The sequence below is a fragment of the Synchiropus splendidus genome, chromosome 9 (genome assembly GCF_027744825.2).
Source record: "Synchiropus splendidus isolate RoL2022-P1 chromosome 9, RoL_Sspl_1.0, whole genome shotgun sequence".
Lineage (NCBI taxonomy): Eukaryota > Metazoa > Chordata > Actinopteri > Syngnathiformes > Callionymidae > Synchiropus > Synchiropus splendidus.
In genome coordinates this window covers 16,259,720-16,283,232 of record NC_071342.1, presented here as the reverse complement: position 1 = coordinate 16,283,232, position 23,513 = coordinate 16,259,720, and the positions used below count along the sequence as shown (strand labels likewise).

General features: G+C 42.6%; 1 protein-coding gene across 1 annotated transcript in view; it reads left to right on the top strand.

The window, feature by feature from the left end:
- The window catches only part of unc5b (unc-5 netrin receptor B), a 53,372-nt gene that overhangs the window by 17,903 nt on the left and 11,956 nt on the right, over positions 1-23,513 (top strand). Inside the window, exons 2-6 of the mRNA XM_053874788.1 lie at positions 19,206-19,436; positions 20,211-20,354; positions 20,665-20,768; positions 21,441-21,621; positions 23,030-23,197. Coding sequence (XP_053730763.1) covers positions 19,206-19,436; positions 20,211-20,354; positions 20,665-20,768; positions 21,441-21,621; positions 23,030-23,197 — 828 coding nt within the window. The remainder of the gene's footprint in view (positions 1-19,205; positions 19,437-20,210; positions 20,355-20,664; positions 20,769-21,440; positions 21,622-23,029; positions 23,198-23,513) is intronic.

Here is a 23,513-nt window from a genome sequence, read left to right as displayed (position 1 = left end):
CGACAGAGAGACACTCATTTGTGGCAAAACAGAAGTTACGGTAGAAAGTTAGCTGTGTAATTGGGTGTATATCGGAAACATATAATTGTTATCTATTACATTTGTTGACCATGCATTAATGTTTTTATCCTAATTACCCAAATACTGGAGTCAGAGGGTGGATAGACATTTAAAAAGAACTTCCCTTTTGTTGTCAACAACTGTTGTTCGTGGCAGTGATTGCGATGTGAGTTTTCTTGTTTTCTGAATGTAGTCTGAATGCAGCCATTCTGTGCATAGGAAGTACCACCCTCTATTGTGCCCTGCCAAATAAATATTTTGCAGATCTGGTAAACTGTTCATTCAGCTATTTAATCCGTAACACCCCATGAGGAAGTCGTGGTCAAGATAAAGTGAGAAAGTGGAACATTCACTCACAAATTAGAAAGGGCTCCATCTCAGAGGTTTGCAATCAAGATATAAAAAAACCCTGAAAATGACAATAGTAACTTCAACCAGTGTAGAATGTAATTACTTCTTGGGGTTATTAAGAATGGCTGAAATGGGCTGTTGAATATACACATTTTCTTGACATATAAATTTCATTTTAATATGCTCGATATTGTATACAGTATAATTAAATAAAAACATTTTAATATCTTGGTAAAACAGTTATTACAAACTTAAAATAATTTCATAAAGTACATCAGTTATTGGATAAAGGCGTGACTTTGTTATAAGCTGATATTTAAACTAAAAATTAAATGTAAATGCTAAAGCCTGTGTAGAATGATGACCAAAAGGTGAGGAAAATAAAATGGAAAAATTTGCTTACAAAAAATATATTTTTCACAACAATGTTCATGAAAAAAGACATTTTCAAAGGGAGTTCTGATCGAGACCATCATAGTTTTTGTTGATCAAATGACGATGATCAACAGCGGTCCCTGTTGTCCGCCTTTATAATGGACCCCCTGACCCACACTTGCTCCGACAACTCAGTAGATACTGAATTAATAATCCTGTGACTCAGTATAAATTAATAAACCTGCTACTCCTAGAATGGCTGATGACTATTCATTCATTTTGTACCACTTACTCCCACTACGCCTCGATTCTGGGGGCTGGAGTGCATGTGTTCTGAGTATTTTAATTTAACTAGTTGACGTAGCAGCTTGAGTCAGGCTTCACCATAAAAAGTGCTTTGATGTCTACAGGTATTTCATTTTTATTGTGGATCTCCAAATCCCCTCTGGATTATCCAACATTGATCCAGATGAATTGAATCGTCTGTATACATCATCTATAATGTGCATCTACTATAGAGTCGCACCGGAGTTAAAGTTAATCTGATCAAACTTGGTTCCCGCTCAGAGATGCAGCTTTTATCTCCCACAACAAAGAAAGCCACTGACTCTCACCCACCTTGTCAGATTTTGGACCCAGCAGGCTGTGGGATGTTTTTTTCTGTTTATTTTCACTTCAGTCTTTCCTGTCTCTCAGTGTGAGTTCATTCATCTTGTCTCTGAGCAGCTTTTCATAGGGATCCGTCCTGGTCGTGCTGGCTGCTCCTGTTCTCTGAGAATCAATCCTTCGCTTCCACTCCATCTTCATCCCTTCCCTCCATCATGGATCATGCTATTGTTCCTCTTTTGTCCTGGTGGTCATCCTTCACCTCTCGGTCTCAGTGCTAAAAATGACTTCACCCATCTGGACAGAGCACCTCTGGACTGTCACTCTCCATGTGTTGCTAATGAAAAATAGATCTGAGTCAGATTTAGATTCCTCTGCCTTGTCTGTCTTCGGCACTGAACTCATTTTGAAAACCCTGAATCATTAAAAACCGCCGCCTTTCTTTGAATCTTAAGCAACTGTATGAACAGCAGTGAATGTTTGTCGGTATGTGTAGCGCCTGCGGAACTCTTCGTCGGGTGCTGTCTCATGTCAAGCGGTGTGTTTGAGAGGCTTGTCGACGTAAAGCTCCTGTCAGCGCGCAGCCTGAGGGAGTGTACTGATGAAAGGCCTCTTCATCATCCTAATGGGATACACAAACCTCTTAACCAGCACTGCTGCCATGCTTTGGCTGGGTGAAGCCAACAGAGACGGAGGGAGAGAGCGAACGCTTTGGGTCGCCACACAGCACTGGAGGTTCACAGAACAAAACGGGTCAGAATATGCTGTGTATAAACAAAACAACATGGGAGGCAGAGATAGCCTGACTCGGTGTGGCCGGGGGTTTACAAGCCCCATAGTAGGTCCGCTGTGGTTTGGAGAATGGAGGATTGGGAGAACCTGTCCGGATCGTTGCTAGCAATGAAGTAGCGCCAGCTAACATGTATGGCAACGCACTTCCTGACATCCAGCTGTGTACATACGAGGCTAGTGCTACAAGCTAACAGAAGAATAAATAACAGATTGCACTGTATCTCAAAGAACTGAACTTCATTCCCGTCTGTGTGATCACTGCCAGACCACTATGGTTACTCTTTGTTCTCTAGCTTTAGAAGAGCATGTCATGAAAGAATTGTGTGCTTCCATTTCTCTGCAAGATTGATGTTTGTATCTCACAATTAGATTGTGAGTATTTCATTGCCATTGAATACACCACTTCAGTCAGGGTGTGGCTAATAGTAAAGATGGAGTTGTTGCAATGAGATGAAGGAAATTTAACCCTATAAGACAGTATTATACTGTTTATGTGTGGCCTGAGTTTGTTTATTTAGAGTGGCTGCAAGATTGTCCAAATCTGTGCTCAGATTGAGTTCTTTTGTCTCTTTTCCCGGGATGTGTTCCACCTGGCAGTAGGCCTGCACAATTTGATTGATTCCAATCAACATCACAATGTAATAGAAAGACATTTTTGAATCGCAAAGGCCGCGCACCATCCACAAGACCGGGCCAGAAAATCTGGCAACTCGCTTCACCATAGAGCTGGCAACCCATTCCACCAGATTGTGCCGTGCCTTCACCCGGTGACAGCTCTGTCTGATGACCAAGCAGGAGTGATTTGACATCAGTCAACGATTATCTGGACCTATGCCATGTTTACTTTTTTTTTAAATCACTTTCCGCATTGTCCATGGTGTTGAGTGTTTAGTGAGATCATCAGCTCCATCGTTGTCATGACACTTCTGTGTGATTCAAAACCTGCATACAATGTTGAACTGTTGAATATTTTACCAGATCCACTTTTGTTTCCAAACGTTCACCTCTGGACTTCAGTTATAGTGTTCTTGGCCTGCTGTTGGTGTTGTAGCTGATGTGGTAGGACTGAGCAGACGGGGGTGGTCTTCTAACTCTCCTGAACTGTTTGGTTGGAATCTTATTTCTTCACGAGGTCAAGGAAGCTGATTAATTTGGTTTGCCACTGGAGATTCCCAGTTTTAGAAATTTGGATTGCAGGATGAAGAGAGTGACGCACTGTGTCTGGAGGAGGACTCCAGTCTGGGTGTGTATTAAAGTCTGTTGCTGGCAGTGAGAGGCGGAGGAGTGATGCAGAGATCAGGAGTCTCTCATCATTATTGTCACACACTGACCACTCAGTGTCACCGTCAGTTTGTGACGGCCCTGGGCGCCTGGTGCCCGCGCTTCTGTCCATCCATCTCTCCCTCTGTTTCAGCTCCAGCTTGCTTCTCGCACATTCCCAGTCACCTATATACACACATCAATGCCAGAGGGAGTTTTCGTCATGCTCTCTTCATCACTTGCTTTCCACTCCTGCCAGTTCAGTCCTACTGGTTCTGACCCATAGCTCTGGGATGTCCCCGTTTCACCATTCTAGCCAAGCAACTGTCCTGTTTCCAGGTCAAGGACAGGGACTGCAGGGGGAAAACTTTGACATCAGGCAGCAGATAATGCCTCATGAATGATTGATGTGTGTGTGTGTGTGTGATTGATGCTGACTCATCATGCGGGGGAAAGATCCAATATGTTGACCTGGATCATAATAAATTGTACTTACATTCTTAGAGAAGAGGTACAGATATTGACGCAGCACTCCTCCACCAAGGTGCCTCAACTACGTTTCAAAGTTAAAAAAGAATGACCAAAATGGTGAATAACATGAAGATAGTTGAACAAAAGTTAAAAGAAATCTGAAAAGAAATAAAGATGTGAGTGCAAAATTAAAGATCAAAGATTGTTTGATTTTTCTGCGAGGAAGAGACGATGAATAGCATTCGGCAGTTCAGTGGAAAAGTTATATAAAAAATAAGAAGAACAAGATGTTTTTATCTCGCAGTAAGCAAAGAAATCGATCAATACAGAGAGTGAAAGTATCTTGATGAAAATAAGACACAACTTAAAGAAGAACTAGGGCCTAAAATAAGCATAGGAAACTACATTTCCATTAGAATTTACTTATAAATTAAAGAGACTTGAGGTAAAACAATCATGGAGTGAGAGGAAAATCACTATTTCGTTGCTTAAAATGAGATGCTTTTTCAATACAGCAAGAAATCGGTATCAGTGTGCAACTTTAAACATGTGACCCTGTCTAACCAAGATATAAAAGCTCAGGCTTTGTGTTTGGAGTCTTTCAATTAAGCTTTGATCTTCTTATGTCAAGCGCAGTCTTTTTGTTTTCATTGTTTTTCAAACGTCTTAAAAAATTATGGAATTAAAAATGATCAAGATTTCACTGACATTTATTTTAAGACAATATTTAACCATGAATTGTGTGTCCTTTCTTTTTTTTTAACGATGGAGTTTTAAGATGGAGATTAAAGTAAGAGATTCTGGGAGGTGATCAAGAGAGTTCACACTGTCTTTGATTTGATTTATTTTTTTCCCCTTAATTTTAAGACCCATTTATGCTCCCTTGACATACGAAAATATTCCCGATGTTGCCGTCACTGGTAATGCGTTCTTTATGTTGCTGTTCGCCAATTCATCCACAATGGGGGACAGCCCAGCTACAAACTCCAAAACAAACATGGCAACTGTGGAAGAAGTATTGATAACATACCTCTTGCACAAAGCACGAAAACAGCGGCAGCGTTGTAGGAGGCAGTTAAATGTATCGCGACTGGAGGATGGAGAATTTACACCATTGTTATGTCGTCTTCGTGTCACATTAGATCTACGTATCGGGCAGTAACACTGCCCCCAAATGGAGCAGTATGGCGGTACTGCTCGGACGTTGACTTGCTGTTGCACGGCACAACTGTGCCTTCAAAATCATGTTCTTATATACAGCATTTATTCATCCAGACATGGCTGGAACACTTCTGTGATTGTCAACAGCACAGTGCAGCATTTACTTCAAAGAGTAGGATCACAGCTACATTTTTCCTTTCGCGTTCAAAGACGAAGAACAATTCGGTGATGTATTCAAGCTGAGGCAGGTGCTGCCATTTCTAACCAGAATTCAAGCAAACCCTGCAGGGAGCGAGAGGAAAGATTGGATAGAATGACATAGATGTTCAGGAACCCGACACTCTGTGGGTAGAAGACGCAGCATCTCACCTTCATCTTCTTCTCCATTTGTCTCCCACTCCTCATCACCTCTCGTCATCTGTCTCATCCAACATGGATTTTCTGCCCTAATCCTTTCTGCACATTGTTTCTTCATTCCATCTATTTAAGTGTGTCAACAGTTCTTTTACCGCCGGGTTTGGCTTGCTAAGGTTTCAGTTGGTGAGCCTCATTTGTGTGTCATTCTCTATATTTGTTGGCTATTCATGCTTTGGAATAATACAATGCTACTTTCCAAAGAACTGATGAATAAACACGCCGTGTATTTCCGGACTTCTGGAATCGTTGTCTGATCTGTTGTGTGTGGCTTTAATCTGAGTTTGTTCTCGCTGGTGTTGTCACTGACTTGTGACCGTCATTTGTGGAAGTGGCGATCACAGTGTCACATGTTGTTCATCACAGCCGGTTCTGCTCATGAATGTGCTGTCGAACATGGTGTGTATGGATGAGCGGGAGTGTGTGGAGAATTCATGCCGGTGGTCTGTCGATCCGCCGTCAATCCGGCTCATCTTCTCATCTGTTCATTAGCATGACAGAGGAGCGCTGCTGCCAAAGCGGTTAGTCACAAGAATCAGTCTCTGTCACAACACATTTACAGCAGCAGGCTTCTCTAATAGGACCAGCAGTAGTGGCAAGCTTTGCCAAGGCCCAGAGAACTCACACACCTATCCCCTTTACTCTCCCCATGCACACACTCAGACCCCCTTCTAGCATGGCTACCCACTTACAGCTCCTGCTTCCATCCCCACCTTACATTGTTTTTCACCATCCATCTATTCCATTTCCTTGTCAGTCTCAGACAATACTCCCTCTCCGACTCTATTTCTGTCTTCATAATGCTCTGCGATCCAGACTTTTTCATTTTTAATCTGTCCAAAGATTTCCTCAACGTGTTCCGCTCCTCTCCACTTCTTAGAACCCCACCATCACTTTGCTTTCTCTTCATTATCACCTGCTCGGCGTGTCTGATGCGATTTGCACAGGAAGTTTGAGACGTTCGACTTCCTGTCTCCGGGGAAGCAAGTTGTCATATCAAATAATCAGAAAGGCGCATGTTGTGACACGTTTTTGTCGACTCTTTCCACCGACACAGTCCATGTTCTCTGTCTGAACCAATCTGTGACGTGACAGGACCTGACAGGACAATATCTAAAATCCACACCGTCGTATTTTCATGTTTATTTATAGTAGTGTTATCATCGAAACGGACAAGTGGGGTGAATACTTCAGAGAAGGTCAGCATTGGAAAACCTCAGACAGTGACTGTTAACATGAAACATTTTTTCATGTTAGTTCGTAAGCTTTTTCATCCATAATCCTGTTTACTCATGACCAGAAGTCTCGTCTTCTTTTGAAGTACTTCTGCTGATCATTTCGAAAAGCAATTGCAGTATATCTTCTGTGTGAATTATCTTACCGACTTTACACCCCTGGTGCCATTAGATTGACGGTGAACACCTTCAATCTCAGCAGTGAATGTTCGTCTATAGAAAACATTTTTTATTCAATTGTGTTATTAATTTGGTGAGGAGGAAAGTGCTGAGAGGGGTAGGAGATCAAGAGGGAGACAACCGTTGCCAATAAGATTGTCGTCATGGATGCAATGAGTCATAGTAGACTGCAGGCTAGGTATTGCAATTGTGTAAACATGCTCTGTTATTTACATGTTTTGTGAAGCGTAGAAGTTCATGGAGCTCAGACTAAACATATTACGCTTGGGCAGGACTAACTTGAATTTCACATAGTAGCTGAGAATTGGAAAAAGAGAAGAAAAAAAAATCCAACGACTGACCAACAACAAAACAATGAAATCAGAAGTCACTCAAAACACTTGATGCCTGTCCCACGCTGGCAGGTCACCAAGATGTTATTTAAAATTTAGACTGTTGATATAGGTTCGTTATTTTAAAAAATCATCAGTAGTTCATGAAAATAAAGCTGTGCAATAGTAAGCACAGAATTCCGATTTTCAACAGGATACTTAATGTCCTGTACATTGTTTATCTTTACTATATTAAACTGAATTCTGTTTTGGATCTTGTTGGCACCAACATCATCGGTTGTTATGTCATTAGCAGTGACTGATGCTGTACTTGAGTCCACACGAGTAATGTTTAGCTTGCTCCTCAATGTACGGTATGTAGGCTGTTTTGCTATTAGCCTTTAGCTGTGGCTGGCAGTCCTGAGCTGTCGTGACTCAAATTTGTTTCCCTGACACAAACTGAAGCAGACAGAAGTCTACTTGGAATTAAAATTGTAGCACTAGTCTTTGAAAAAAAAAAACGTTAAAACATAATCCCAATTCTCCTGAAGCTTTGAAAATTAACAGATTGCTGGGTTGTTTATTTTTCCTTCATTAGCAACTGAATATGAGACTGTCGTTTTTATAGTTTTCTAAATTCATTTTCTGATAGTGATTTTCTGCGATTCTGTTGAATCCCTGCAGTATTGAAAAATGGCATGGCGTATAAAATATCTCCCTGGGTATTGATTTCAAGACAACCCCAGCACTGAGATTGTAGTAAAAGTTTAAATGAATCCATATATAAGATAAACTTTGGTCAACACAGACTGGCGTGCCATATTTGTTTCCTGTAAAAAGTCATCATGTCGGCCAGACAAAAGAATTCCAAGTCAAATGAAAGAGGAGTAGTCACAGTTGCAACAAATGCTGGTTTGGATCCCAAATGTGTAATTTGACTGTGCGTCCGACTTACTGGAATGCCTCGACCGGGGTGGACTTACTGGTTATGTCTGTAGAGTGTGAGGTCATGAACGGTTCCACTCCACCCTCTCTTTGTGTGAAGGAGACTGAAATGGGGCAAGAGGCTGATGGAATAAATCTCTCAGGCAGGAGCTGTCATAATGTCTCCACTCAAGGAGTGGCCATCAGGAATGATTGACATTTGCCGAAACCTCGGTCCAGAAGGAGAAGGGCTTGAGATTTTTCTGTTATGTGAGTGTCCTCTGAGTGGGCTTCTAATTTGTTGTGCGAGTGTTAATCAGCTGAAGAGCAGCCAAGAGAGTGACCTGCTCAGGGGATGGAGGGCTGAGGAAGTTGGCAAAGGTGGATCCGAGGACAAAGGTGGGGGTCCCTGTTGAGGCGGAGCACAGTCGGAACAAGTACAGTTGAATATTGGGTGAGGCATGGGGTGAGAAAGGAGGGGGGCTGGAGTGGGTAATTACAGGGGCCCGGAGAGGAGAGGCCTATAATCAGCCTGCCCTCAGGAAGGAATGCAGCTCATCTTCTCATGTAATTACTCCCATTTAAACGGCCTCGGCTTCCAAACACTCGTCCCACTGTACTGCGCACCTATTCACAATGTTTACGTGCACATATGCACTGATTAAGGAACAGGCAAGGTGAGGGAGAAGAAGCTACGGACAGACAATGTCTGCGTGTGTGTCGCCAGAGTTCTGTGCAAACACAAAATGCTATTTATGGCACTGTATTTCTGCCACCTTCCGTTGAGAGTTAAACACATTTGGACAAGCAACAATTGAGCTTGCTAGATTATTCTTTTTACTCCCTCAAACTCACTCTATATCAATAACTCTCCAGTCCCTGTCTTGTTTAATGGAAAAAGGTGTTGTCCTACGGTATATTCATTCTATAATAACTGCCAGATGATTATTTTTGTAACATTGTGAAGGTCATCAAGGTAATAACTTTTACTAGAAGTTCAAATGAGCTCCTGCTAGCACTAGCTAATGCTGCCGTGGAAGTGGGAAGTCCAAACTTGCAATTACATTTTAGCTTAGATTTAGCTTTTTTTAGCTTTTAGATTAAGTCCACAAAAGCGATTCTCACACACTCTGTTTGAAACTACAAATCCCGCCGGGGGAAGAGGAAACATAAAAGCGCTGAATGTGTTTGTTTCTTTTGATATATATCTGCGATTCAAAACTTCTACTTCCTATTTACGTTCGGTGGAAGCCATGTTGGATTGCATACTCGCCGGGGTGAAGAGGTTTCTCCAACTTTCCTGCATCCTGCATCGGGTGTCATAACCAGGGGTCATACCTTGGATCTAGGAAGGTGATTGTAGTGTTGCTATATTAATTCAAAGGTTACCAAATCACAGGTTTGACTAAGTGAGTCAAACATAGCTAAAGTTTGTTCACCTTTATACTCATTGGGCTTTTGGTGGAAGCCATTTATAATTCAGTTAAAAAAAAACATTTTTGCTACTGGATTTGACTCACCTTAACTAAGCTCTAAACAAAGCGACACGTCGAACGTGCTTGAGCATGGCGTTGACTGAGGGTGCTAGTGCTCCCATCCAAAACCTGCAAGAAAACCAGCTGAGTGTTATAGTCCTAATAACCTGATCTTCAGCGGTCATTATTGATCTACAGGCCGAATCGAATGCTCCTATAGTAGAGGCTTGCTAAGTCTTGAACTGCGAGACACCAAGGTGTTTTATGTCTTCATAACCTCTAGAAAAAAAACAGTTCAGGCCGTGGCAACAGAAGCTCCATAAAATATTAGCTTGTGGAATGCTGTCGGTGGTTGCTATGGCGATGAAAAATGTATGCATCTATTCACTGCACTTTGTTTTAGTGAGTCGAGGACTGCAATTGCTGCCAGGCACACAAAAGTGAAGCCTATTTACAATAAAAAGAGGCTTCTCCACTTACACTTTTTTTTGTTAAAATATGTTTTATTCAAAAAAGACAAATGTAGAAAGCTGATAAGTGCATTGTGCTTTGCGCTTGAGTTGACGCCCCACACACGGGAAGATGACCTCCCTGTAATAGCTGTGACATTGCTCTGTAATTTCTTGAGGATACTTGAAAAATAACAGTCTCACCCACTTTGTCTCCACTGCCTCCCCCTCCGTCGCCCTCTTTCTCTCTGACTCCACCGTCTGTGATGGTGATTGATGGTGTAACTTGTGTACCACCGTGTTCTCATGCGGTAGGTGGTCTGTAGGTCACACAAGCTGTGCAGGGCCACATCTTGAGGGGCTGTTAATACAAAGCTCAGTAGGGGGTGGCGCCCTCTAGCTGCAACTTTGTGAACATCTCGGCAACTCCCCCTCCCAGTGAGCACCCGAAAATGCAGCGATATCACTGGTGAACAAACACAAATGCAAATCCTCTTAGGCTTCCCACTGCTGCAGGCACAGAAACACCCACCTTTATTTGAAAACATGCACACTGTGTAGATATATTCCACTCTGTTACACTCCGTGTGCCCCCAAAAAAAACATCTGCAGCATTCTCTCTGTGTATTTCGTGAGTGTGTGTGTGTTTGGTCCACTGTCCTACACCTTCTTTAAATAAATTAGAAGTTTGCCTTGAGGCTTTTTACCCCTATTGTGTTGCCTAAGACCACCATTGTATTTTATTTTTATTTAATCTGTGTATGTATCTGTCTGTTTGTCCGTCAGTTTAAGTTTTTGGATCGTGGTGCCTGGAGGAAACACACAAATTCAAGGAGAACATAGCAACTCCACACGCCTCACTGCAGTCGTAGATCCATACATTAGATAGTTCAGATTCATGGTGTTGAACATCGAAGTACTACTTTAGAATGAGACACTACGTGATCTGCAAAGTGGGTCAGGCGGTGAGTTTGTTTGTCCAGAGTCCTGAACCATCACCGCCCAGACTTGTAGGATTGACAAGCAAAGCTTCTCTGTCACCCTCTGTCTCCGTCGCCACCCCCCCCACAACCCCTCCGCTGTCACTCCTTCCTGTCACCTCCCTCTAGTTTTCAAGACTTTTTCAGCCTGCCTGTGTGACTCGCCACACACACACAGACCCCTACACTTTCCTGCACAATCAATTACATGCTCACACTTGGAACCTGGTTAGGCTTCTCACAACAGAAATAGCCCCTGTGCATGCTTCCTCATTAACACGCGCGAATCAGAGGTGCGACATTTCCTCTCAGTGATTCTTAGAAACCCTTCTCTTCCTTATTTAAGCATCAACTAATGTCGACCAACAAGTTTCCTCTGTGCACTCCCAAACCGTTCAGGAGTTTGTTGATAAAGTGTGAAACCCATGGCGTCAATTTGACCCACCAAATCAGGTGTGGTAATGGGTCAAATTTTCATTTGGAGTGGTCCTAAAACTAGGTGAAAGATGAGGACGGTGATATATAATTGCGCTTAAATGAGTGTCATTTGCATTTTTTTCCACCACTGAATTGGATAGTTTCAATTCTTGGCCTTGTGTGATTCAACTTGACACCCCTGCTCTAAACTGTCCATAGGTGGAAGTCCAGTCCTGTGTCCATGAGATGGACAGGTGGCCTCCACTGAAAGTTTACATTGACTGGAGACAGATGTACATTTGTTTGATGGTGTTCTGATGTATGGCCCTAAAATTGAATTGGAGGTTCTGAGCTAAGAAGGTGTGGAGGAGCAGTCTGCGCTTCTTCACTCTGGTTGCTGCCCCCACGACCCGTTTGATTGTCGTCTCTAGCTGGTTTTTGTCAGTAATTGATGCTTGAAAACATTCTGACTCCTAGGATTTTCACACCTCTTCAAAATAACAAGCTGGAATCGTGAATTAGTTTTTCCTGTTCCCCACTTAATGGAACATGTGATGTGAATGACTTGCACTTTTAAAACTGCTGACTCTCTCCGTCCGTCCTCGGAGAGGCTGTTAAGAGTGTGTGAATTTGTGTTGAACTACAAACATCATCACACCCTGTGAAAGTGTCGCTCTAACCTGCACCCCGTGATTCCGGCATACGTTCTCAAATGGACACTTGTCGTCGCACCTCAGAAAAATATCAGCTTCTCTCAGTTCTCACCTTCATTTCTGGCTCATCTGAAGAGATGTTTTTCAGCTGATTAGAATGAATGTCAATGGAGTCATTCTGTGTCCATCAGAGGGGAGAGTCCATCTCCCTCCATACATCTCTTTTGACTGCACCTTTCTCTTGAGAACGATGACGATGGTGAGGATGAGGTGCAAGAAGACAGATTCAATCCGTCACAGCTTCTTATCAGCTTTAGTTATTGACCTGCTCTGTGTTCTCTGACCTGTTTATTGGTCACAGCGAGTCACTCTGAGTGGCCGCGTCCTCAGTTGTTTACTCCTGGAGGATGTGATTTGAAGTGAAGAGGAAGAAAGTGCTTGAATCCATCAGACGGTAGATGAAGGGCTAGAAGTATGAGCCGAAAGGGCTCACTCCAATATCAGTAACTTGAAAACAGAATGAAATGGAAAAGTTGACTTTTACTATCAAGACTTGGTCTTTTTCCTTTCAAATAAATCACAAACTAAACAAGATGTGAAGATGTCAATGATGCTGATGATGAGTTAAAAAAAAGAGGAATCTTATGCTTATTAAAACTGACTTGTATTACACATGAAGTGACTAAACATGAGGACGTAATTGCATCCCAAGAGTCTGCACTTCAACCTGGACCCCATAGTTGTGCCGACTTGGCCACAGCTGTTGAGCTTATAAGAGAAATCAACATATCTTCATCCTTTCATTTAAATGAACAGCAACAGTCTAACAATAGCGACTTGGATGTGCATTTTCTCAAACCAAATATACAAATATCTTATTTGCAGCGTTGATACAGTGTGTAGAGTGTTTCATGCTTTGGTAGTTTGAGGGTTGCCCGGTGGCTTAAAAGGAAACCCATATAGACCAAGGCTGTAAGATTCAACTTGAGTTTAATTAAGTGTACTCCTTTTTCTTCAAAGCCGTTAAAGCTGTGTTCGATTGTCGCAGGGAGGGCACTTTCGGCATAATAGAAGGGCAAATCAAGACACTGGACCTTGCCGAACACGCTGTGACCTCAAGTCTTTCTCTTGTCCGACTCTTTCAAACTATTTAGCTTTTCTCTCTCTTTTGTCCTCCTTCCTGTGAGTGTTGGGATGTTGAGGGCACTGGAGGGGACAGTAATGACTAACTCTGTAAAGGTAATGATAAAGTACAGACGCTCCAGACTCCACTCTGGCTACAGGCAGTGTGGCTCGCGAAATTGCTCGCCCTCACGCTTGTGTGTGCGTGGGGAAGAGAGAGAGGAGGAAGATTCAGCGGAGACGACGGCGGACATTGCTTCCATTCAGTCTCCTCAGCCGTTATTGTCTAACGCTGTCCTTCTCTTGTCCATTAGTGTCTCTTGACCGGCCCGGGGCCCGCCTGTCTTGTCACCTCTGTCCAGATTCACTTCATCTCTCTCCCACACAGTCCTGCCGGCTTGTGTGGCCTCGTTCCTCTGCTGTCACTCCAACTCTCACCAAAGTCCGCCGCTGTGACACACACACGGCACTTTAGACACTCTGTTGATGCAGATATATTTTTCAGATGACACAATAACTGTGTGTCATGGTCAGGGAACGAACCTTTTACGACCACAGTTACGTCTAGGTCACCGGTGTTATAAGTCTGATAATGTAACTGGAACTCAAAAGAACTAAACTAAACTGAATCAATATTTATTTTACATATTTACTGCGACAAAATTTTGCCCCTGCCCTTCCATTTTTCACTCTTTCTGCTCATGGATTAGCATAATGTCTAGGTGATTTTAGCTGGAGGGGCTGGTGTTTTTCTGAAATAAAATCAACTAATAAACACTAATAAGACTCCTCGTCTTGTTTCTTTTTCGTTAAATAATTGGTGCTGAAATTTTTACTTTTTTCAGTTATGCATAGTTTTCTGCTTTCAGAAAGCCATCTGGATTTTTCACGTTTGAACAATCGTACCAAAGTTGTCATAATGTGAAGTGTTTCTGGTGGTCTCCCAGTGTGTTGGGCTTCATGTAATGTCTATACTTCTCCTTAGAATCAATATGGATTATTATTTTTTCACATTTTGATGGGCAGCCATGACGTGGCGCGGTAACGTGGTAAACCATCGCTGAGATGAACTCAGGTGTGTCTCTTGAAGGTATCTCAGAAAGTTCATGTCTCAGTGTAATGTTCAACGCAAACGTTTATTTTCAAACCCAACTCAAACAAGAACTTGGGTCACATTTACCAACACATTGTTGCTGGATCCACTTAGCCGTTGCTAACACAGTTAGCGTGTTCTGCTAACCACTGCTGGGTGTGGCTCCTGCTGATGCCGGATTAACCCCATCATTCGATTTAGGGTCATATTGGGGTGTAGAACTGGGGTGAAATCAATTGGATGTTGTTCCAACGTCCAGCCCACTTGGTTCCCACTTGATTCTCCTTTGTTTTTGTGTTGTTTGGTCATATGAGGCTTCCATCCGCGAAATATGAGTCACGCGCAGAGCGCCTCTTTTGGCCAGGTGGTGAATCAATTCAGCAGATTTACAGAATCGATGCTGAGGGAAGGTTTTTTTTTTACCCACCATGATAATGACAGTTATATGATGGCAAGACTGGTGTTTGAATAGTCTTCATAGCGATCAGCGATTGAACCATCGATGTGCACGACTGTACACACCACTCCTCACTAGTTTTGAGTCTGGTCTGACCGTTCACTGTAAAGAGGTCACATGCTAGTGCTTGTGTTTAGTTTAAGAAAATGATATTGAAATGCTCCAGATGACGCACCAAAAAGTCTTCCAAAAGTGACACCAGCCGGGCAACATTTAGCATTTTACTATCATTGCTGACTGACTCTATATTTTCTAATTTAGATATGTGATGTCGACGTCATTCCTGTCACAAGTTGCCGCCATGTTAGCTTGATGCTAACTCCTCCCCTTTATCAATATGTATATGACATGATAACCTTTGAGCTTCACATAGTGGATTTGGATGGTTCCGTGCAGAGGGAATAATCCTGCTAGTGTGTTTGTAGACTTGATTGTATGCTGAAGAAAAGAATACCCAGAATGCAGTTTGCTTTCTTGCTGTCTATCATTAGAGTAATAAAAGACTTGCTGTGCTGCACGGCGAGGACGTCTTATGTTTAAGGCTCCTTCATTCCGTGCAAATTGCCGGCTGCTGAGCACAGATGGATGTTAGCATGCCGGCCTGAAAACACAGGTTCCACTCTAAACCCCGCCGTTCCGCTCTCCCAGACGCAGAGATGCGGGGAGACCTGGCAAAGGAAAGAGGCTGTCTTCCTCCTCTGTCATCCACAAGTGTTTTAATTAAACCGTGCCTCTCCACTGGCCCCAGAACCCAAACACAAAGCAGAGAAGTCCTCCCATCCTGTCTGCACTGCCGTCTCTCCGTGTTTGTCTCCGCTGCCATTCTTCTCGCCGCGCACGCTCTCTTCGCGTATGAAGACTGACAGGCTGTGTTTTGCCGCTGATGTTTGAACACAGGACGATCAATGCTTTACAAAGAAGAAGCGGGGGGGGTTGCAGGGTGGGGATGGGAAGCACAATTGCTTATTGACAGGGAATTCAAAGTCTGGAAGACTGCAGGCGGCGGCTTAGCAAGAGTAGAGGCGAGAGGATTGAGGGGACAACAGAGAGACGGGGGCTTGAGACAGCCTCGTGGTGAACTTCCATGGCTTGGCTTTGAAATGTGCAGAATTTGATTAGATGTCTGCCGTGTTGATACACTGAATTTACACAAACGTCATGACTGTGCTTCCGATTTTAACCAGCAGAACTGGAAGTGAGTCACACTGGAATTAGACTTCTGTCATTGTTGTGGGTCTCCAGGTGTTAAATAGGCTCAGCATGGCAGGCAAGTGATACATATTGTTTCAAACAATCCAGACCATGCTGCATGGTTTGACTTGACGTCATGAAAAATGTAAAACAGCTCTTCTTAACTGTTTCAGGCCACGTGACCTGTTTAAGGTGGCCATGCAGACCTGCTCTACGTTGAGCAGAATATCTTTGTCAATTTATCCCATTTCAGCTTCACAGCTTTGGTATTTTACATTCCTTTATTTCACTAAAATTGAAAGCAATTGTTTCCTTCCAGGTCTGACCTTTTGAGCCCGGTATGTCGGTGTAACAGAGCCGAGCTGCATCTGGTGAAAATCAGTTCACACCCTGGACACATACCATATAGAGTACAGACAGGCAACCACTCAGTCACACTCACAACAGCTATCAATGTCGAGGACCTCGGGGGAAACTGGAGAACAGGGAGAAGCTAAATAGCCCCGATTGACCCATAAATGAGGGTTAGCTTTGAGCTAAACTTCTGAATGACCTTTTTTATCCTATTTTATTTTACTTTTTCTTTTTCATAATTTGTCATACATGTTATGAAGATTTTTGTTCTATTATTTATAAATATTATTTAGAAAAATAAGCCATCCACTCAGTTCATTATTAAACAATATCTGCCTAATTTTGGGTCACAAAAAATGGAAACACTTTGAAAAAAGTTCTACTTTTCCCATCCCTGATATAAGATATGATATTTATACTGTATAAACACATATCAAACTATTTAAATATTTGTTTCTCATGGCATTCATAGTTAATAGTCTGATTTATATTTTGATATAGAGTTTTGGACTCAATGGAAGTGTTTTGCTTGTATAATCCAACATATATCATGAAAGACAAACTGTATGTCGTTGTTTTATGGTTTATATTGCTGTTTTACTGTGATAAATGCATGCCATTTCTTATTGAAACATATTTTTACATCCGTCCATTTATATTAATGTGTATACTTGTGGTTTTTGCCAGTGGTTTTGAGGGATATTTTATATCACTGATGATGAAAAGACACCATTAAATCATTTAATTAGTTTCTGTGACGCTGTCTAAGAGCTGATAATTAGGCTTTTAAGAGAAGCAAAAAGAAGCTTTTTTTCAAGTGAAAACAAAGGAGTGTCTGGTAATTGGTCATTTATTCTGCCGTGTTCAAGTCCGCCCCTGCCAGTTGAACCTTTGAGCATGAGATGTAATGCCATTAAGAAATTAATATTGCCTTTTAATTGTGTAATCCTGAGGTCACCTCAGCGCATGAGTCTGCCTTAATTATAACAACCTGACGGATGAAAAGAGACTGAGTTGAAACCACCTGTGTTGGAGATTAGGGTCACGATGTAATGCTGTTCAAATATCCCCATAAATCCCTGCAGCCCTTCGCCTGGTTCCTCCAAGTGTTCCGCCTTGCTCTGAGCGCAAAGTCTGTCAAGAGGAAAAAATCAGACAGGGGGAGTCGGGGAAGTGAAAATACGAGATGGTATCTTTCTAAGTAGTTTCTCATGTTCGGTGGTCACAGAATAACTGATCGTGTTGGGCTTGATGCATTTTGAAAGCGGAACACCGTAGATTTGTCTGCCTGACGTCTCATTGTTGGGAGCTGCACAAGCGTCCGTCACACCTCCTCTCCCTATGCTTCGTGCCGCTCTCTCTTTTATTCATAATAAAGCCGGTTTAGGAGGTTTCAATTGCAGATTAATTTCCAATTCATTAGCGTCTTGATTATTAGTGGCCACGGGCGAAAGCCTTGCTGACCTCCAACATCTATGGGAAGTGTGTAACACGATCTGCGAGACATTAGATGAGTCAGTTTCCTATGAACACGACAGTCTAATGACGATTCCTTTTGTTTTCTGAGAATCTTTGCTGCTGAAGTTTTGAGAAGTCCAAAGTTTCCTTGAGTCCTGTTTGGTCTGCGACATGTTGGCCTCCTCTGTGATCAAGTTCCAGTGTGGTGTGAAGCCACCGCAAAAACTTAGTTCAAAAGCCCCTAGTTCAGTCTATGCTGCGGCTGAGTCATCCAGAGCCAGGGAGGAGCGCTTCCGTGCCTGCTGCGTGGATGTAATTGGAACAGACTTGTATGTGCCTGCTGCGTCATTGGTTCTGTCACTCAGGTGAGGTGTCAAGCTAATCCAGGAGACGCTTAAAACCTGGAGGAACATGAGCTTATGTGTGCTCGAAGTGTGCAGTGAAATGAAAATGGATAGCAATATTGACTCTTTTGATGTGATCAAGTGAAATTATCTCACTTTTATCGACCCCTGAAGTAAAAATGTGCCTCCTGGAGCCCCCTCTATTGGCTCACGTTTGAAAATGGATCATCCTAAGTGTGCTCTTTTAAGCTAGTTTGTGAAGCACGATTCATTCGCAAGGAATTGCTCGACACAGAGGAAACATAAAATAGTATTACATGGGATAGAAAAGAGAATGAAGTGACAACAATTTTATATACTTGGAAAACCCCCCACTTTTTGTCTCTTACTGCTCTCCTCTTGTTTCCTCTTAAATGAAGATCCTTCCCTCTTTTTTCCTACCACTGGCACATTACAAACTGATGTAGTTCAGGCACGCAACTTATAACTCAATATTTAAATATTAATAATATTTTTTATATCTAATTTATCAGCTTTTCTTGACCTTTAGTAGTGTTATCCCAAAAATACAGTATATATATATATCATTTTTTTAAAAGATTTTTTTTTGGAGAAAGGACAAGTCAGATTAGTGAGACATATAAGGTGGATCATCTCCATGTCTCTAGCCACAGACTTCAACCTCATCTTCCACTCTGAACTACAACAAAACTGCCTGAATTCTTATTAACGTTTTAGGAGTTTGCTGGGTAAAAGGCATCATTCCTGTCACACTGCATCTCGTGGAAAATGTCAGGAGATAATGCACGATCAACAGGAATCTGTCTGGAGAAGGTCATGGGCTCCTCTCTCCTGCAGAGGCCTGGACTCGGCCCGCTGTGGTCTCTGTGGAAGGTCTGCATTGACCAGATTACCTCCAATGCAGGAGGTGAAAATGTCATGCGGCCCCTTATTTACCGTGTGACCTGTAAATGTGTCCCTGATGGGAAATAAACTGTCTTGTTAGATACAACGGCAACACAGATTCATAAGTAGCTGCCAATTCTAATGGTCTATTCTTGTGTTTCCACAGAGAGCACAGACTACAGCGACGCAGAGGTTCTCCCCGAGTCCTTTCCTTCGGCACCAGCAGAACCTTTACCAGAATTCCTGCTGGAACCAGAGGATGCGTTCATTGTCAAAAACCGCCCAGTCCAGCTCCGCTGCAGGGCGTCGCCGGCCACGCAGATCTACTTCAAATGCAACGGAGAATGGGTCAACCAGAACGATCATGTGACCAGAGAGAGCGTGGACCAGATCACAGGTAGGGCACACAGAATCCAGCAGCTAACTTCACGCAAGCTATTTTGAATCCCTATTAATGTTCTCCTTTTAATTGGGACCGAGAGGTTTTTAGCATTACAGATGAAAAAAATGTGTACAGGTACATACAGGTTTTAAAAAGGAACAAGTTAATAACTGGCTTTTAGGATGGAGAGATGTCATCTGTCAACTTGAAGAAACAGGGTCTTTGTCATAGCCATAAGCTAACAATGTAGTGTTATTAGGTGGGCATTTTTCACATTTTTTTTAGGCATTGTGCTTTTGTTTTTCCGAACGTAAATGACATAATTTATCTATGCAATTAATATTTATTTGGATAAAAAGTCAGAGTTTTAATGAATATGTTTGATGCTAATGCTACTGGGGGTTTCTCGACTTGTGGCCATCGTGTCATCGTGGCCATCATTTGTATTCACAATCACATAGCATTATGTAATTCACCGCACTTCTATTGATATTTTGACCCTTTTAAATCCATTTTTGAGCACGGTCCTGACACTGGAGGCACCTATTTGGTGGAATGGCAACACTGTACCACGAGGTGAACTCATCCCACTGTAAAGTCACCTTGTATTTAACAGACCCCAACATCATAGTCGATTACAGAAATCATTAGCGACTACATAATCCATTAGCTCCTATAGGACTTTATGAGCTTGTTAACTGGATTCGGCCGGCAGCCAAGTCACTGTTTATATGCGAGCTGTTAAATATGCCCCACTAATTTTCTCTACCGGTCCGTATCTGTGAGCAGGTCTGGTGGTGAGAGAGGTGGACATCTCCGTGTCAAGGACCCAGGTGGAGGAGCTGTTTGGGCTGGAGGACTACTGGTGCCAGTGTGTCGCCTGGAGCTCAGCGGGCACCACGAAGAGCAACCGTGCCTACGTTCGCATTGCATGTATGTATCAAGTCTGCCCAACCAAATTGTCCTCTTCCGAAACATTGCCCTGTATTAGGTGGTCATTCTGGTGGTGTTGCGTCATGTTTGTCAAACCTAACAATGTCCGAGTCTCCGGCAGATGGTCAAAATATAGCAAAAAGAAATGTAAGGCTGGGCAGCAGCAGACATGTTTGCTGACAAGTGTGTCACTTTAAATATATACTGTGTATCTGTGGCGCTTTGTCGTCGTCCCCTGGGGCGTGAGCTGGAGTGTGAATGAGTGTGCAAACATTGTGACAGTCAACTGTTGCTTACTAACAACCCACAGATCTGAGGAAAAACTTCGAGCAGGAGCCACTGGGGCGAGAGGTGCGTCTGGAGCAGGAAGTGCTGTTGCAGTGTCGCCCCCCAGAGGGCATGCCAGTCGCTGAGGTAAGTTTATACAGTATGTTAGTCTGTAAGTAATATAGAGAAAATAAAAGAGTAGGTTGACATTATAACCAATAAATATGCAGATAAACATAAATAATTGTAATTAAAATGTATGACATGAATATGATTTGATTTAAAAGCCAATTGATATGTTGGTAACCTTGTCACTGTATGACAAGGTTAAAGCCATGGTTCTGGCTCTCTCTCCGGCTAATTCATGAGATAGTAACAGCGTGGAGAGGCAGTTCTTTTAGAAAGAGAGAAAGTCTATTGTGGAGCCTTTTGGTATTCCAGGAGTATGAGTAGTTCTGATGAAATGTCTTTATGGTACATTTGAACAAGTGTTTTGACCCCCTCTATGATTGACTCCTTGGACAAATTACACTTACACTATCCCATTTATTTTAGCTTGTCAAAAACTCTATCCAGTTTGGATGTCCTTCAAAGATCAGATAGTATGCTGAGTAACAAATTGTCTCGACACAGTTATTCTAATCAGATTTTTTATCTTGTTCTGTCACTCCACTCCAGCTTCCCTCAAGTGTATGTCCCCTACTTTACAACTCAATTTTATTCACACTCGCTCATGACAATATCTCCATGGCACCTAGCGCTGTGAGTGAACTTAGCTCATGAAGGTATGTACTGGTATTATGATGTCTGTGCTCGTAGGTGGACTGGCTGAAGAACGAAGACACCATCGATCCATCACAGGACTCCAACTTCCTCATTACCATCGATCACGATCTGATCATTAAGCAGGCCAGACTGTCAGACACCGCCAACTACACCTGCGTGGCTCGTAACGTGGTGGCCAAACGACGGAGCAGCACTGCCACTCTGATCGTCTACGGTAATCTCTTTTTTATTAACACCTGAGATGGAAGATGAAGGTCCCAGGAAGGTCAAACAATGTTGTGATGAAAAAAATCAGCAGCTCAATTATACTGAAAGATACATCCAACTGCGTGTTGGAGATTGAAGATTGAAGACCATCAGTTTACAGTGTTTCCAAATAACAATGATGGATTGATTAAAACCACTAGTGCGGATTTGTCAACTTCCTTTAGACTTTACGTGTCATAGTATGTGGGTGAAAACTCCAATCCCAACTTCACTTCTTTTGAAAACACTGTAAGATGCTTGATACATTTTTTTTTTTTAATTACGTATTCATTGTTCCAACACTTAAGTGAATCAAGAACTGCATGAACACACATACTGTACACACCTCCACCATTCTTTTGTTTTTTAATGAAATGAATAGCTATGTTTTTGCAGATCTCCATGAAAGTTTATAGGTCAAAACAAACTCAAAACAGACTCTGGACTGTTTGTGAGAAGTCGGATACAACTGGTATATTTGTGAAGGGCAGCTTGCTATGTCTCAGGCTGCCCTTCAGCTTTTTTAGAAAAGTGGGTGTTGATTTAAGCGCTGCAGAAATTTTCATTCCATAGAAAAGCAACCAGTGGGCCGGTGGTGGCAGATTCTTGGCTCATAGTTTTAATGTTCATATTTCAAAAAACTGGCTAGATAATGGACGTTTTCATGCGCTATTGGGGATTGTTAGGAAAAAAAGTGGCTGTAATACTGAATAACAATGTAACTCCAATGTGATCACCACTCTCGAGCCCTATCTGTTCTCATTGTTGCCAAGACTGTTAAACTGTACCGGAATTTTACAGTAGGTGTGTTGAAAACATACACTTCTATGTGTATATTTTGGTTTAGCGATGACACCTCCATGTGGAAGTATGGCTACAGGGCTTAGCATCCATGTATGTCTCTCTTATGTATTTGTGCTCCACCAACTGACAAATCCATCTCCAGATCACTTCAGACCCTCACCGCTCGTACACGGGAAACTTCCCACCTGTGAGCCCCATAAAGAACTTTATCTTATGTGAAGAACAGGCCACTGCAAACCTCTAACCTTCTTGTCAAAGGCACTGCCTAAATATCGCCGTCAGAAGCTGAAAAAGTGATGACGGCGACACAATCCTCAGCAGAATTTAAAGTGAAATCCTCTAATTAAACAGCAAGCGAAATGAAGGAGAGGGGAAGATAGGCAGAAGAGTCATAAGGTCACAAATACAGCTGAGAGGAAAGCAGTTTTCCAGCTTTCACATTTAGAGCTTGGAGAATGCAACTTCATTCAGGGTAGAAGGAACGGTAGGTTATGGGTGTGGGCAAGATGGCTGACAGGAGGCGGGGCTTGTGGTGAGGTTTTTAACAGTCTTCCTGTGTGTTTGTCCATCAGTGAGTGGAGGGTGGTCTTCATGGACTGAGTGGTCTGAATGTAACACCCGATGTGGGCGGGGCTGGCAACGACGGACACGTAGCTGCACCAATCCCACGCCTCTCAATGGCGGCGCATTCTGTGATGGGCCTCCATTTCAGAGAATCACCTGCACCACTCTTTGTCCAGGTAAAGTCGAGTCACGCACCAGCATCTATCATATTTCCTGCACAGAATGAGAAAAAAAGTCTTAAGCTTTTAAGGCTAAATTGAAATGCATTAGATGATGTTTTATTAGTGAAAACGTCGTGCCGTATCATGATAATCCATTTAGAGTAGCTCCGGATCTCCAAGTGCCCCTCATTTTCCTACTTATCCCTTCATCACCCTAACTAAAACTGAGTTCCCTAAATGCTTTTGCAATTTGCTAAATTATGCACTCAGACCGTTGCATGTTCATCCTGCCATGTGCTAACATCACACTTTATTTGGCTCGACCTCAGCT